The 17,500-nt window shown below is 41.0% G+C and overlaps 1 protein-coding gene and 1 long non-coding RNA gene across 2 annotated transcripts in view; one reads left to right on the top strand and one right to left on the bottom strand.

Annotated features, from left to right (window-relative positions):
- The window catches only part of LOC135093678 (Y+L amino acid transporter 2-like), a 52,603-nt gene extending 35,797 nt beyond the window's left edge, over nt 1-16,806 (top strand). Inside the window, exons 3-10 of the mRNA XM_063993182.1 lie at nt 7,553-7,774; nt 10,101-10,326; nt 10,514-10,558; nt 10,643-10,766; nt 12,177-12,377; nt 13,252-13,401; nt 13,591-13,768; nt 14,189-16,806. Coding sequence (XP_063849252.1) covers nt 7,558-7,774; nt 10,101-10,326; nt 10,514-10,558; nt 10,643-10,766; nt 12,177-12,377; nt 13,252-13,401; nt 13,591-13,768; nt 14,189-14,250 — 1,203 coding nt within the window. The 5' untranslated portion in view covers nt 7,553-7,557 and the 3' untranslated portion in view covers nt 14,251-16,806. The remainder of the gene's footprint in view (nt 1-7,552; nt 7,775-10,100; nt 10,327-10,513; nt 10,559-10,642; nt 10,767-12,176; nt 12,378-13,251; nt 13,402-13,590; nt 13,769-14,188) is intronic.
- Nucleotides 592-2,464, bottom strand: LOC135093680 (uncharacterized). Its single transcript, XR_010263456.1, has 2 exons — nt 2,155-2,464; nt 592-1,791 (listed from the first exon to the last, which is right to left on the bottom strand). It is a non-coding gene; the product is annotated as an uncharacterized LOC135093680 (long non-coding RNA).
- Nucleotides 16,807-17,500: the final 694 nt, after the last annotated feature.

Below are 17,500 nucleotides of genomic sequence, written 5' to 3'. Positions count from 1 at the left end.
TCAGCCGTAGTTATTAGTGATTTCATATGTTTTTATAAATCTATTTACCCTCATAGTTATTCACCTTTATTTCAATGACTGTTCAATAACCTACACCATGCGAGGAAAACACCAGATCACGTTACTGCAATTTACCAATATATATTTTTTTTTTACTCCAATGATTCTTTAACAAGCATTCACCATCATTATAGAAGACCCATTACGTAAAATCCGAACAATTATCTTTGTATCCTTTGACAGCAGCTTATATGTGACTACCTTGACCTTCAGAAGACGAGCCAAGGATACAAAAAATGCGTCTTGACAACACACACACCGCTTTAGGCAATGTTGGATCTACTGGGCATGAAAAGGAGGCGGCAGGTAAGAGGGTACAGGAACGAGGTACTGGAGAGTGAGGGTGCAGGGAAGAAGTACTGCGGAGTAAGGGTGCAGGGGAGAGGTACAGGGAAATGAGGGTGCATGGGAAGGGTACTGGGAAATGAGGGTGCACGGGAGAGGTACTGAGGTATCGACTTCTACCTCTCACCTTGGTGGAGAGAAAAAGTGAATGTTACTGTGTTACTGGAGGGAAAGTGAGCGATAAGGTAGATTTTCAAGAGTGTATTTGTTAGCAGTGCATTGATTAAAACTACATGTATACATTTTACTATAAATCATCTTTGAATGTTTGACTAGACTGAATCAATAAAAAAAATGAAAACATACGTATAAAGAAAATCGTGGTAAAAAAGAATATCTCTATTTTACACACACACACACACACACACACACACACACACACACACACACTGACACAGGATATGCATTACGCGCCACCAACCACGCACTCATTTTTCCAAGGTTACTTTTTCCCCACAAGGTAACACTGGCAGGTTCTTTAATCTCCTCATGCCTTCCCTTATCTCTCTCCCTTGTCACCTATGACCACCACCACCACTACCACTTGCACGTGCCTCATACAATCCGTGACGTCTCGTATCTCTCTTTCATCATATCCTCTTCACTTATGTAATCTCGGTTTCAACTCACGATCTTGGGTGGAAAAGGATATGAGGGATGGAGCGATAGGAAGGCAAGTAACAATAGCACTGGTGGATGAAGGGACGGCGACATGGGAGGAAGTTCTGTTGTTACCTGTGGGAAGAAAAGGACATTATGGAGCAATGATGTGTGTGTGTGTGTGTGTGTGTGTGTGTGTATATGAAAGTAGACTTAAAAATAATCTGTCGGCTTACATTAGGCATCTCCCTGCGCTCTTAAGGGTTGTGATCTGTCATGATAATCTATTTTTTTATCCATCCACTTTCTTAAAATTATTGTCTATGTACTAATCCACGTTCTTGCTCTCTTTGCTGCGGTCATCTGGTAACTTAGTTTGTTAATCTTTTCTGCTTATCTTCTTTTTTTAACTGGATTTTGTTTAGATTACGACCACTGGCACGAATTCAAACGTTTTCCTTCACTTAACCGAACTAGGAACGAATGTCAGAATTAATATTTTGTATGATATTTATTTTCAGTCTTTTGTTTATATTCTATCTCACGCAGTCATCTCTTCCCAGTCCTTAATTTGTCTGTTCTTCAACATTTCTCTGTCCTCGACGCGCCTGCTGACAACTTTCAAGACTCTCACTCTATGCAAAGGTGAAGTAGATCTGCACTATCCCACCTAGTCTTGTCTTCCTTCCACTGCGGTGCCCGGGCCGTGGATGAGGCAGTGGCCGTGGATGGGCGCTTGACGTGGTGCGTGAGACGTGCAAGTGTCGAGGGAACATTTGGTGAAAGCTGCAATAAAGGTTACACGTTTTAAGCTCCGCAAAAGATGTCACTGCACCCACACACAAATGCCGGCAAGCAGAACCTGGTCTGTGTTGTGGTTGCCAAAGATGTGATATAGGAATAAGTTGTATTGTGCCTTTCAAAGATATACAGGAAAGAATTGATAAAGTCAGCTGTGAAGGTCATGACATCCCAGTCTTTTACAATAAGTTACTGTTGTCTAAGTGATAAGTGACAAGTGATGTTTTCTCTCAGCCGCGACCGAGATATTACGTGCACACCGCAACATTGTTCTATGTATTGCCACTGTTGCATGAATCAGTCTTACAAGGGCGGGGGATCGGCGTAGGAGGGAAGAACTGTGCTTACTTGTGTGCTTGCTCGTGTCTCTGGCAATGAGGCAGGATGGAGAAATTTTTTTTGTGCCCTCACCATTCATAACGGAGGTTTGCGCATCTGCATTCCACCATCACACGAGAAGGACCGCTACGCCCACCATTGTGCACTTTGAAACCATTGTACATTTGCTTACATTTGAAAGCATTAGTCTGTATCCGCATCAAATAAATCGCCGTGTGGAATCATCGAAAAGCTACAAAAGGGGATGCAGGGAGCTAACTTTGGAGCACTGCAACAGGTTCTGTGTTAATGCGAGCTGACAGAAGAGGTACCATGCCTTTGCCTGTCGTGACTGAGTTTCCTGGAAAAAAAAAAAAAAAACACTGAGGCGGGTTGCCGGTCGAGTTGCTGGCTTTTGTTATTCTAAAGACCTCATATGACAGACAGTCACGACGCCTGACGGCCTGACTAGCAATATGTGAGAATAATATGGTGAGGCTTCATATTCATAGCACACTCTTCTTCCAGCCACTCTCATTTTCTTTCAACAAATATACGAGTATTACTGGTACTACTAATCTGAACGACTTGTTCGAGGCTGGGCTGGAGAGAGCAGGACCAAGCAGGCTGAAGGCTGGGGGGTTTCCAGAAGTCGCAGGAAAGTGGGTTTAAGTGAAAGCTGTAGGGCTGCACCTCTCGACTCCTCTTGCATGTTGGCAACCTCGCTTCTCCCCGTCAGTGAGCACCCGAAACGCCTGTTTGTGTTGTGCGTGTGTCTGTTGCTCCTGCCTCCTCTGCTCGCTCGCTTGCTGTCGCTGTACGGAAGCAACTGAAATTGCTTAGTCATGGATAATAAGGCATTCGACGATTCCGATACTGACATTACAACTGAAAAAGGAAACAAGCATGAAAATATTGAAGTAAATAAGATGAATGATACGGAGAAACAACTGCAAGAAGTGACGAGTGAGGAGAAAGAAGGGAGAGAGAAGAGGAGCATAAGCACTGATGTGAAAAGAAATACAGAAATAGATGATAAACCACCGAAACACGTAACACCTGTGACAGATAATGACTTAGTAACACCTGGCGACGAAACAACTCCACCAATCCTCCGCCGAGACAGAAAACGCGAAGCAAAAGCCAGTATAGAGACCAAAGAAGAGGCAGACACACACGGCGGCGGGTCACACGGGGAAAAGAAAACCACGCACGGGGGAAAACCAGAATTGCAAGTCAGAGGAAACCGCACAAACTATACAAGTGAACATACCTGGAATCGACACGCGAAACAGGGGAAAGAAAACGGACGCTGATAAGGGAGAAATGAAACCAACAGAAGACAAGAACGTGAGGGAACTGAAGGGCGAGCGATGTTGAAAAAAGTGAATCAGCTGTGGGACTCAAGCAAGAACTGTGGCCTAGTCAACTGCGTGGGAATCATCGGTGGGGAACATCATTGGCACAGGGATCTTTGTAGCGCCAAGAGCAGTAGTGCAGTACACGGGATCTGTCGGGATGTCCCTTATAGTGTGGATGATCTCCTGGCGTTATGTCCATTGTTGGCGCCCTGTGCTACGCCGAGCTAGGTAAAAGAAAACGGGGGTGCGAATAGGGTGATGGAAAAGGGAGGTATAAATGTTCATTATAGACAGAGTGGTAAAAAATGAGGAATAGGTGATGAAAGTTATATACAGGGTGGTGGAAAAAGAGGTATAAATGTTCATTATAGACAGAGTGGTAAAAAATGAGGAATAGGTGATGAAAGTTATATACAGGGTGGTGGAAAAAGAGGTATTGGGTGTGGATTATATACAGGGTGGGAAAAAAAAGATGTATGAGGTATGAGACAGGTGGTGGAAAAAAGTGCAGGTGTATGCAGGTGTGGGTAATTTCACGCCTCTACAGGTGGTTCTCGCGCACGTGCTCTCTCTCTCTCTCTCTTTCTCTCTCTCTCATCTCTCTCTCTCTCTCTCTCTCTCTCTCTCTCTCTCTCTCTCTCTCTCTCTCTCTCTCTCTCTGTGCCTAAGTTGTTTTAATGCGCAGAATATTCAAGTTTTCATTTTAATTTCAGTAATAACACCCTTAACTCACAGTCTGATCATCCGTGGCACAAAAAACTGAGGTTCTGCTCTTTGGGGACTTCCTGAGGGTCTTTTTTTCTGCCTTCCCTTGGCCAGAACTCTTATATGAAAAAAAAAATAATAATAATAATGTGAACGAGTAAAGAGTAGAGTACTGAAGGAACTCAACTGGTGGGTGCAAAATGTTGACGTCATTACTTCATCGTATTTTATTGAGAAATCATTAAGTCTTTCATTATTTGTAACTGTTTTCTCATCCGGACCATTTCCAAAGGCCACGTAAAATGATTAGCCCAAGTTCTCTCTCTCTCTCTCTCTCTCTCTCTGTCTCTCTCTCTCTCTCTCTCTCTCTCTCTCTCTCTTTTTTTACTGTCCATGCACATTCGTCGTTGAATTATCACTAGAATCATGAAAACTCCTCGTAAATCTAAATAGCTTACTATTAGAAGTGAAAAAAGTAGCCAAGAGAGGACGCTGAGGTTTTTTAATATATCAGCCTATGTATGTATGTATTTTTTTTTCTGGTTAAACTTTCACTAAAATCACGAAACCTTCCTTGAAAACCCAAACAGCTTCCACTAGATTTAAAAAGCAGCCAGGAAAGGACACAAAACTTTTTAATAATGCAACATATGTACGTAAGTTTTTTTTTCTGGTTAAACTCTCACTAAAACCACGAAAAACTTCCTTGAAAACCCAAATACTTTTGACTTGAGCCAGTTAAAAGTAAGCGAGGCAAGACAGTGAAATAATTAAGAATGATTATATGTTTAAGAATATTCATATGCAGCTTATCTTAAATTCACATATGTCATTTCATACAAGGACTCGCCGCCTCACTGTCATGCACCACCCTGGGCAAGTCAGGAATCACACGACGTTACACACACACACACACACACCACACACCACACACACACACACACACACACACTTTCCCTATATTTATGGACGCAACTGCACCTGAGAATAATATTAATATGCTAAAATTATTACCAAGAGAGAGAGAGAAAAATGGAGAAAAATTTAATATTGACCTTCCTTTCATTCTCTCTCTCTCTCTCTCTCTCTCTCTCTCTCTCTCTCTCTCTCTCTCTCTCTCTCTCTCTCTCTCTCTCTCTCTCTCTCTCTCTCTCTCTCTCTCTCTCTCTCTCTCTCTCTCTCTCTCAGTGCCACGCTTTTGTTTGTTGAAGGTGTCAGTGTTCTTAAAAAAAAAGCTGTGGATAATGTCGACGAGTTTTTTGGGCGAGTGGGTGTGTCAGGTGGTGCTCGCCCTCCCTCTGTTTACTATTCTTGACAGCGGCGTCTTGCTCTGCATCAGGGTCGTCTTCAGAGAGCTCTTGTTTTCTTTCTTTTTTTTTGCCTGAAGGACGACGGCTAAGCGTACCAACACGTTATAGTCTGCTGAGTACTTGGTTTAAAAAGGAATTATAAGAGTAAAGCATAAGAGCAAAAGAAAATGAGGGTTGGTGAAAGAAGCCATCAGTCCTACACGTGGCAGTCCGTACCTATTGCCACCTGTTATCCTTATTCATAAAATTGAGTAATCTCCTTGCAAAGCTTCTTAATGACTCATCACTAACAATATTATTACTAAGTCTACTCCACTCATCTGCCACTTTATTGAAGAACCAACTCTTTTTTTAAATCTAACTTTCCTCAAGCCTGAACCCTTTATTTTTTTGTTCTATCTTGATTTCTGATCTTGAGAAACGAAAAATATATGTTGATTCGCCACTCATTATGCAGGCGCACCCTTCACTGGCTCAATGAAACCAGTCTCTTCCCGCAAACACTCATCTGCTCACCAGTCAGTCTATTTGGGACTATATTTCAAAATGTTTCGCTCACTTAACACTACAGTTTTCAAAATGATTAGCCTGGATCTCAAGGGTGTTTCTCCTGTTAATGTAGCAATCTTGTTAATCCGTCACTAAAAAACGTAAAAAACATCCTTAAAAACCCGCTTAACTTTAACTAGAGGCTTTAAATGTAATGGAGATGTGTTGTACAAGTTTTAGAATGCGGGTCTAAGGCGCCTAAACCAATTTTTGTTTCACAGACACTGGAACTCATAGTACATGGTTTCCTATCTTATAAGGACTATTTTCAAAGACCACAGAGATGAGTAGTCAGATTCTCTTGAATGTGTTAGTCCACTGATGGCGCAGGACACTTATTACTACCACTACCTTCATGAAAACTTCCGTGAAATCCAAGGCAACAGAACACGTGTTAACAACCCTTTTACTGGGATATGCAAGAATTAACAACACTAGAAATCATGCATAAAATCTTTATAAGCATGTACAAGAAAGAAGAGGATTAAAAAGAATAGATTTTGCAATTATCAGGCAGCTGTAGAGTAAGAAAAGATGTGTCAGGGTTAAACAATCACTGCAATCATGAAAACATCCCAGAAAACCATCACAACCTTCATTACAAACAGGAATACTCGAATTTATGCTCCGAAACTTCTAGGAATAAAGTCGCCATGATACATTCTCCCACATTTGGCAGCCATGGACGGACCAATTCCTGACAAGTGTGCCGGGGTTTCTCATGTAACCGTATACTCTGCAACGCTTACTGCTGCTTATAAATCTTGCTGTCCGCTAACTTTCTGGGTGTCCACTCGTGACCCATCCTCTAGTTCACCCTCTAAAGGCTCTGTAGGAACGTGTTATGTGAAGTGTCCAGATCTCTCTCTCTCTCTCTCTCTCTCTCTCTCTCTCTCTCTCTCTCTCTCTCTCTCTCTCTCTCTCTCTCTCTCTCTCTCTCTCTCAAGTTTTGGTCCGTTCCAGTCGCTTTACAGACGATACACCTCAAGAAAGATGATTTGCAACAACAGCAAAAAAAAAAAAGAAAAAAGAACTGCAAAAATTAGAAATAGAAAATCTTTTGCTGATATTTTCGTGTCTACGTTTAAAGAAAAACTAGAAAATGTAACTACGCTGACGAGCACATGCATACACTTGTGCACACCACACACACACACACACACACACACACACACACACACACACACACACACGAATAGACAGACAGATGGACAGATTTTATCGACCACAAAAATACAGACTAAATAAAAGATGAAGAATATGAATTAGGTTATGATCCAAATAGAGAACAACAACATTTACACTACTGGATAACTCGATAAAAAGAAAAAGAAAACGTAAATAACAAAAATAGCAAAAAAATAAATATAATAAAATAAAAGAGTAAAATTATACCATCATATGAAACACACACACACACACACACACACACACACACACACACACACACACACACACACACACACACACACACTGAAATATACCTGTGCTTCTTCATCACAGGTACGATGATTCCCCAGAGTGGTGGCAACTACACGTACCTACACGAGGCGTACGGACCCATGCCTGCCTTCATCTTGATTTGGATGACCGTGACCATCGCCATCCCGGGCAGCAGGGCGGTGGCGGCGCTCACCTTCGCAAATTACGTGGTGCAGCCTTTCTTCCCTAATGAACAGACCCCGCCTCAGTCAGCGCTGCGCATCATTGGGATATTGCTTATTCGTGAGTGTTTCCTGTGTGTGTGTTTGTGTGTATGTGTGTAGAACCAAGGTCAGTCTAGTATTTTTTTTTTCTGTTTTGGTTTGTTTTATTTTATTTTTTTTTATGTATTGTTAATTTATGAAAATGAAGGACGTTTATTGTTTTTATCTCTTTCCATTCATTTATTTTATTGTATCTTATTTATTGATCTTTTTATCTCCTATTGCTCTCACGCGCTCCGTCGAACACTCAGTCATTCGTTTATTTTATTTCCTGCTATGTATTTGTTTTATTATGTCTTATCTACTTATCATTTATTGTTAACAATGGCCTTGTCAAACACACTCGGCCTTTCGTTCCTCGGCATTCTGCGCGGACCATACGGAAACTTGATCCCAACAAAGAAAAAAATAAGCACTTCTAAGCATCTAATTATTTTGTTCGTTCTTCTATACTACAACGACGCGTTCAAGTTCGAATCGTGAAGTAACAAACCAGTTCGAGCTGCATTGCTTTGTGGACTCAGAAAATAATGATGGCTTGGTAGGCTCTGTCACGAACTCCTCAGAGAAACAAGATCCTTAGTGTTTACCTGCAAGTGTGTGTGTGTGTGTACAAGTGTTTTATCTGTGTGTCCATGCCTGCGAGTGCCTGAGAGCTTATAAGAGTGTCATAATGTGTATTTTTCTTGCTGTCTATCTCTGTAGTGCGCAATGTCCTTCGTGAAGAGAAAGACACGACATGAAAACTAATGAAGACAAACACTGCGACAGACTGCTTCCATTGTATGAGGACTGCACCTGACTGGAAATGATGAGATGAAATATAAGACACTTAAAAGACTAAAAAAGCTCCTGTTGCCGAGACTTTACCCCTGCTATCCTTTACTGCTTCATAACATTCAGCCTGTCACTAAGGGAACTCTACACCATCTACAATTGATATCATCACGTACAAACATACGTGATAAATTATGCACGTGCGAGTTACCCGTTTCAGTAGCATAGCATTACTTTCATTACATTCTTGAGTACAATTACAATTTGATTCTTTAATTAGTCATTCACTGCAGTCATACCTTCATTACTAACAAGAGATGATTTCACTGAATGGTTTTAAGAGAATGAAGCCATCTAACAGTGGCTAATGAAAGTACAGCATCAGTGGGAATATCAAGGTGTTGTTTAATGTTTTACTGTACAGTCCCAAGTGCTTCATTAAGTAACATTAACATCCAAAAGTGAAGAATGAGGGGAAGGAAAGGAGAGGCGCAGGTGTGAGCAGTAATACATTATGCAGTAGTTCTGAACTGTTACACATGTAATTGTGCAGGTGTTGCCATGATCTCAATATTATAAGTAAGACGGAGAATATTTGACTCTCCAAGATCGTACTGAAGCTGAGATAATTATGACAAATGGCTTGATAACTTTAAACACTTCATGGGGAAGGCGTGAGTGTTATGTTTGTTTGATGTCACTGTTCTAAAATGAATATCTCGAAACACTTCACATTACATGGTTAATTCGAATTTTTCACACAGTTAACACTCAATGCGAAAACACATCGTACACACACACCCAATTCCTTTCTGGCAATGTACGTATAACTTACATTTTACTCTGGACTGCATTACAGTTGCCAGGCTTTACTTATTAGTTGTGTGACAGGCGGTTTGCTCACTTTGGCCCTCTGGTCTGACAGTTCTTTCTAGCTTGTCTCTCCGTCTCCTACACCTCATAATATACACAGTTAGGTTAAAGCGACTTTCTGTCCTAAAGGCTTTCATTGTTATAAGATTTATTTTCCAGTACCTCGATCATACGGTTTATTTTCCAAAAATCCTTGAATAAGGTTAATTTTCAAGAAGCTTCGGTAAATCGTGTCCTGGCCCAATCAGGAACAAGGAGGCGGTCGTTTCATATGTTGTGCCGGCTGTCATCCTTGTCCACGTTAATAACTGCCGGTAACTTCTTCCTTCTGTACTAATTTTGTGATACTCATCTGGATATCTTTTCTCGTAATCTGCTGCTGTTCTCCGCCTCTGTCAGTTTTGTGTTGACTGGATGCATTCATTTTTCAGCGGGCATTTGTGGACATACAGTGGACATTTCCTGAGCCTTTGTGTTGCTCTAAGGTACAGTCCCTCTTTCATAAAAAAAAAAAAAGATAAATAAACAAAATATACATTCATTTACACTAACTTCGTCTCCCCCCTCGCCCATTCCTCCCTACAACAACTTAGTCTCTTCATTCCCTGTTACATCACATAAGTCTCCTCTCATTCCCCTACTGAAGAATTACTGCTGTCCATTTTAACGTGACTGCTTATCCTGCATCAACCCAGTGCTGCTCACCTACATCAACGCGAGGCGAGTCCGTTGGGCCACCAAAGTGCAGGACATTCTTGCGCTCACGAAGGTACTCGCCCTCATCATGATCATCATGGTAGGGTTCTTTCACCTGTTCCGAGGCACCACCGATAACTTCAAGGACCCCATGGAAGGCACCTCCACCAGCCCTACCATGGTGGCCACTGCCTTCTACCACACTCTGTACGCTTATGAAGGCTGGTAAGTTATGTGTGTCTTTTGATATAGTTTATATGTCCTTTTTGAGCTTTTTTTCTTTTTTTCTTTTAAGGTTAGGTGAGTTATTTATTGATTTGTTTATGTCTGAGTAAGTATGATCAGGTTAATTTTATTTTTCCTCCTCTCTCTCTTTTCTTTATATTCATTCTCTCTTTCTGTGTGTTTGCAGGGACAGCCTCAACAGTATTATGGAGGAGCTGAAAGACCCATTCAGGTACGTAGCAACACACACACACACACACACACACACACACACACACACTCACGCATGTTGTTCACCTTGTCCTTTCCCTTTCAGAAACATGCCCCGAGCCATCGCCATCTCGGTCACTATCGTCATAATAATCTACATGCTGACCAACGTGGCTTACTTCGCTGTGCTGCCCAAGGACCTGCTGCTCTCCTCGCCTGCTGTGGCTGTGGTGAGTGAAGATGGACACTTATCTAACTTAACCTAACCTAACCTAACCTAAGCTAACATAATCTAACCTAACCTAACCTAACGTAACCTAACCTAACATAATCTAAACCTAACCGTACTTTACCTGTTCTAACTTAATCTAACCTAACTAAACCTAACCTATCCTAAACTAAACTAACTTAACCTAACGTAAAAAAAAAAGAAATGAGCAGAAATTATTTGTTTCGTGTGCTTTCTTGGGTAGAGATTTGTTTTTCTTGAGAGAGAGGAGAGAGAGAGAGAGAGAGAGAGAGAGAGAGAGAGAGAGAGAGAGAGAGAGAGAGAGAGAGAGAGAGAGAGAGTGTGTGTGTGTGTGTGTGTGTGTGTGTGTGTGTGTGTGTGTGTGTGTGTGTGTGTGTGTGTGTGTGTGTGTGTGTGTGTGTGTGTGTGTGTGTGTGTGTGCAGTGAAAGTTAGATAACTCACAATTCCCGTAGGCGTCAGGGATCCCCGTTAAACCAAGCGTATGGGAATAAGAGAGAGAGAGAGAGAGAGAGAGAGAGAGAGAGAGAGAGAGAGAGAGAGAGAGAGAGAGAGAGAGAACTAATTAGTGATGTCATTATTGCTTGATATTGAACTCAGCAACAACAACAACAACAACAACAACAATATAACAAATGCATGCAAGGTCACAAACACATTTTGAAAGTTATTCTCTCACATAACCTCCACTCTTTCCTCCCTCCTTCACTCACTTCATTCCTCTCGCCCTTACTTTCTCCATCAACGCTAACCTACCTCTCTCTCTCTCTCTCTCTCTCTCTGTTTCTCCATCCTTGCTTAACTCTCTCTCTTCCATTTTCTCCAGCGGTGATTTTTGTGTAACTATTCTTACTTCCTTTCTGCACCAACTCAATTTCTCGCCACATTAAAAAAAAATACCTTGCGTTTCATTCCTCACAGAAAAAAAAAAGGATTCCACTGTATTTTCTTCCTCACAGACTACTCTTCTATCTCTCCTTTTCATTTCCACTTCCGTTTCTCTTTACTCTCTTTCCTACTTTCCTTTTTCAGTAGCAGTGTTTCTTCGATTTCTTCCACTCCTTTCTTTCCCTACTCCCATTCCTCTCTGGTTCTCCCACACTAGTTTCTCTTCCTCTTACTTCCGCTTGTATTTTCTCCGTTTCTCTTAACTTTACTCTTTCCCAGCTTCAGTTTTCTATAACAATCAGTCTTTTCTTTCCTACTCCCATCCGTCTCTACCCCTCCCATAGTACTTCCTCCGTCCTTTTCTTCTGCTGCTATCTTCATTATCTCAGACACAATATAACGTCCGTGACATTTGACATCGCTCACTGCCTTTACTCCCTCCCACTCCCACTGATCCCCTGGCCTCCCCTTCCGCCCCCCTCACTGATCCCCTGCCTTTCCCAGACATTCGGCAACCTGGCTCTGGGGATGATGGCGTGGACGATTCCAATCTTCGTGGCGTGTTCTATCAGTGGTGGTCTCAACGGCAGCACCTTCGCCACGTCCAGACTGCTGTTTGTGGGTTCGCGCCGCGGTCACCTGCCTCGCGCCCTGTCCTTCGTGCACGTGGATAACAACACACCTGTCATCTCCCTCTTCTTCTCTGTAGGTTTCTCTTTAACCCTCTAATTGTTGTAACGTCTCAAGTTTGACCCTTTGAGTGCTGTAGAGTCTGAAGTTTGACCCTCTGAGTAGATCTTGAAGTTTAATTCTTTGAGTACTTATAGCGCCTGAAGTTTAACCCTTTGAGTGCTTTAGCTTCTGAAATTTAACCCTTTGAGTGCTGTAGTGTCTGAAATCTTGACGTTTTACATTTAACAGCCTGTGGTGAAAGTAACGAAATTTAACACGAATTCTGCAACGTCAGTAGGAAAAACACCCATGAAAATTTGATTAATCATTCCTGAAATCTTTAAAAAAAATCGTAATTACAGAGAGAGAGAGAGAGAGAGAGAGAGAGAGAGAGAGAGAGAGAGAGAGAGAGAGAGAGAGAGAGAGAACAAAAACATAATAATACGTCTGATCAGATGCACTGCCTCCACTACAGTTGTTTCTTCCCTAGTTACGTTGACACAATGGAATACACTAACACTTTTATTCGTTCAGTGTAGTACAATTACCACACTTGAAATTCATCCCGCCTTGCCCTGAGTAGTACGGACCTCCAATAAGAGTGAAAATGATGCTGTTACGTAACCGAATCAGCATCGGAGCGGCGGTCATGTCGTTCCGAATTGTCTCTGTGTCCGGAATGTGTGCTGAAATGCATGTCTGTCTCTGTAAACTCCTAATTTGCCCTCCTTTAATGGCCGCTTCTTATGAGGTGCTTCCGTTCACTCCTCTGTGTGTGTGTGTGTGTTTGTGTGTGTGTTTATCTGTGTCTGTCTATGCAAACTTTCAAATTATCTTTTATTGACCATTTATTATCCTGTGTGTGTGTGTGTGTGTGTGTGTGTCTCAGTGCCCTTGTGTCCTCCAGGCGGTGCTGTCTATGCTGATGTTCGTGACTTCAGATGTTCGTGTGCTCATCAACTATTTATCCTTCTCCGGGAACCTGCTGGCGCTCTTGTGTCTGAGTACCTTCTTCTGGTTCCGCGTGAAGCAGCCCAACCTGGCGCGGCCCATCAAGGTGAGTGAGGGGACGGGTTGCCTCAGAAAGGTGAAGGGGTGAGAAAGGGTAAATGTATATTATATAGTAACAGCTCTCCATTCATCCCCCATTCATCTCTTGCATTTTTTTTACCATTTTCCTGTTGTTCTTTGGTGTGTTCCTCTTCCATCAGATACATAACATCATCTATCCATCTATACCCTACAGGTGTGGATCGGCTTCCCTATCATCTTCAGCATCCTCTCCTTCTTCCTGTGCGTCATGCCCGTCATAAGGAATCCCCTGGAGGTGGCGGCCGCCCTTGCAGTCATCGTTACTGGGCTTCCTGTGTATTACTTCCTCGTGCGTAATGAAGTGAAGCCGCAGCGCCTCGTCACTGCCATGGGTAAGCGTTTTCTGTGATTTGTTTTTTGAATTTTGGTTCCGTTTTCTTTGTTGGGTTTGACTCGTATATAGTGATTTGTTGGGGTTTCTTCTTTTAATAATGGTGTTTACGTATGTTTAGTTTGTTTTGTTTTCATGGTGGATTTTGTGGTATTATTTGTTTTATTACGTTGTTAATGTTTTATAGTTGTAGTGGCCGTAGTAGTAGTAGTAGTAGTAGTTGATAGTAATAGTAGTTGCATTTAGTTTATTTCTCCCATCATTTAATGCTATTATTTTATTTTACTTGTTATTCATGCTGTTTTGGATAGTTGTAGCAATAATAGTAGTAGCCGTAGTGGTAGCTGTAGTAGTAATAGAAGTGATGGTGGTGGTGATAGTATTAATTGTAGCAGCTCTCTAACAGTTAGTTACCTTCCAGACAAGGTCACCTACGTGTGCCAGTTGTTCTTCAAGGCTGTACCTGAAGAGCGAGCCAGTTAAGCCAACATAGCAACGCGCCTCCCACACTCCATCCCTCGTGCTGGCAGTCATTCCCTCCCTTGTTCAGCCCATCATCTCCCTCCCTGTACCTTCAGTCCTCTCACCTTCCTCACTATCTACACCCTCCAGGACCCCCATCACCTTCCTTCCCCAGACATAAACGATATACTCGAAACACCTTCAGTTTACCCGGAATAACTTCCATTTTCTTCCACACTTTCGTGTCCGTTTTCTCTTTCTTCGAGTATTTTCATCAATTTCTCCAATACCTCTTTTTTACCAAGGTTATCAGGTGTTCCCTAAGTTTGTTAATATATTTTGAGAACCTTGTAACTGGAGTAAACCGAAGTAGGTTATCACTAAGGTGAAATTAAGGAAAACAGTGGCCAGGAAGCACCGAGTAGCCTGACATCTAATGGCCTGGCGACCAACTAGATGATATGGCTGGTGTACCGCCGTGTAGGGATATTATCGTTAAAATTTAGTGGCCCTACACGTTTCTCCATACCTCCTTCTCACTGCCGTTACCGCTGCCCTCCTCCTCCTCCTACATACACACACATACACACACACACACATTTCTTTTTCTCGACTTCGGAAGCGTTTACATTAATTTTTATAAGAAGCTTAGTTTTTTTTTTTTTTATTCATTTTTTTCTCTCGTCAGAATTATATTATACAGTTACTGAGTTTTTTCTTCTTACTCTTAGGACCTTACATATACGTAATACAAGTGTAGTAAGCTATAAAGTTATAAAGATATGGAAGATAGTTAAAGTAATCACACTGTTCAATTGTATAGATGACTTGGTGGACATTTAAGATCGTTCCTTGCTCATCTTTCGTCTCAAAAATGTGAGTCAGTTAATTTCCCTTTCTAATGTTGTTCCTTTCCACACGTTACCAAACAAAAAAATTCCAAAATGCTTCTTTCTCGTCTAGTTCACCGTCACACAACTCCGTCACCCTGAGCCAGTTTTGTTAATATTTCTTTTCTTCTTCTTCTTCTCTCTTTTTTTTTTTTTTTCCACTTATGCACATTTCGAAAGTTCATGATAACTGACAACTCGTCCCTCCTCCTCCCCTACCTCCCACACTCTTCTTACCCTCCCTCTCTTTCCCCTAATCCCCCTCCCTCACCCGTCTCTTATCTCTCCCCCACCCTCCCATTCCCACTCTAGTTTTCTCTTTCAGTAATTCTTCCTCATTCACTCACTCCCTATTCAGTTTTCAAGTTACAAAATTACATTGAGGATAGGAATAGCATTTTATCATTCACCAGACAGTTATTTCGTCCATAACTTCTTAATTAATGGTAATGTTCGATAATAGTTAAACCTAATACATATTTCGCCTTGGTCCGTCAGGAGTCGCCACAGCTGAACACCCGTTTATATTTTATTTATTGTTTTATGATTGTTTTCTTCTTCTGTTGACATCTGTCTTCTATTGTTTTCTGCTGTTGACATCTGTCGCTTTTATGTCTCCCTTTAATGCCTCGTAAACTTTTTTTGGTCAAGTACGACATTCTTCCCCTCAAGTACGATAGTTTTGCCGTGGTGAAAGGTGTCGTAGGCTATCGTCACAAGCCTATCGTTGCCTCAGTCAGCGTTGAGTGCAGCCGGGAGAGAGGTGTCACACGATCCGTTGTGTTTTAGGGAAAATTTTAACGTCCTTGCGTACTAATCCACACACAGCACCGCAAATACGTGAACTCAACGCAACATATATCATCGGGACGGGAATGTAAATAGAGGTAGTTGGTAGTCACAGTAAAACTTGTCCTTATATTATTCTGGTAGTTAGATCGTTACTTATTTTATTATATGTATACTTTATTTGTTGTGTCTGATTATTTTTGTAGAATCTTTTATATACGAGGTGGTCAAATTGCATTGTGCGAGAGGGGAGGAGTGAGGTGGTGATGGTGGTGGTGGTTGTGGTGAAGTTTACAAATTAAACTAGTCAGTGCTCTGTCTATGCTAGTTTCTGTTAAATCTGACCAAATTACTTTTATTATATTATAAGTCATTGTTGCTCGTTACCATTGGTTTGTTTTTGTTGTTATTGTTATTGTAATAGATTTGGTGCACCGTGCGATTTATCATTTAGTCGTCATTACTTTTTTCGTTACTGTTTTATTGTTTTATTTATTTTTAATAGATTTGGTGCTCCGTGCGAGTTGGACCTAGAAATTTTAAGGAAAACCTAACATAGAAAACGACGTAGTTTTATAGGAAACTAAACGAAAATAGTTTCGATGTAACGGTCATTATTGTTATTTGTTATCATTAGTTATTTTATTATTTTAATAGATTTGGTGCCACATATGAATCACCACTGATATATTATCCTAGTTTTCTTTTATTTATTTTATCTTATTCTATTTGGTTTTCTTAATAAAGTTGGTGCTATATGCGAGTTGTACGTACTTACCTGGTAATTTTGAAGAAAGCACAATGTAGAAAACGGTGTATTTTACAGGAAACTAAAGAAAAATAATTTTAGTGATGATCATTCCCGCTCGTTACTAGTGACGTCTTTTTTCTTTTATTATTTTTAATAGATTTGGTGCTACGTATGTTATACTTAGAATTTTCTTTACAAAACGTATTGTAGAAAACGGTACATTTTATAGGAAACTAAACGAAAACAACCTCGTTTTAATGGTCATTATCGTTACAGCATTTCGTTACAGAGAAATTTTATATACTTTAATACGGCATTAAACCAAAATCACTTTCTCTTATTGGTTATTCTTGTTACAGCATTTATACTACTTCTCGTATTATGTAACTATACTTTCTTTATACGCATTACAGTACATATTTGTATATTAACACCTGCATTATAAAATATACAAAAAAGTGTGCATTTGAATTACCATAATGAATATTTAATTATCTGTATTGGAATTTGTGTATACGTATGGCGTATTGATATGTGTGATATGGTGAATTACGTTCGTTTTCATGAATGTGTGTATGGTATGACCCGGCATGAATGGTATATATGTATGCAAAGGGTGTTGTCTGGCGTGTGTGTGTGTGTGTGTGTGTGTGAAAAGCAGGTGTGTGAGAACGTCAGTCAGAGAGAATAACACGCACACACACGACGTACTAATGCTCCTATGACGTTAAAGTTCTAGTAATGCGAAGGAAGCTTGACAGGATAAACTCAAGTGTTCTGAAGGTTCCCGTTAAAGAGGAAGGGAAAGTACACTAGCAAAAATAAATAAATAAAAGGTGGG

This window comes from Scylla paramamosain, chromosome 43 (genome assembly GCF_035594125.1).
Source record: "Scylla paramamosain isolate STU-SP2022 chromosome 43, ASM3559412v1, whole genome shotgun sequence".
Taxonomy (NCBI): domain Eukaryota; kingdom Metazoa; phylum Arthropoda; class Malacostraca; order Decapoda; family Portunidae; genus Scylla; species Scylla paramamosain.
This window is presented reverse-complemented; position numbering and strand designations above follow the sequence as displayed.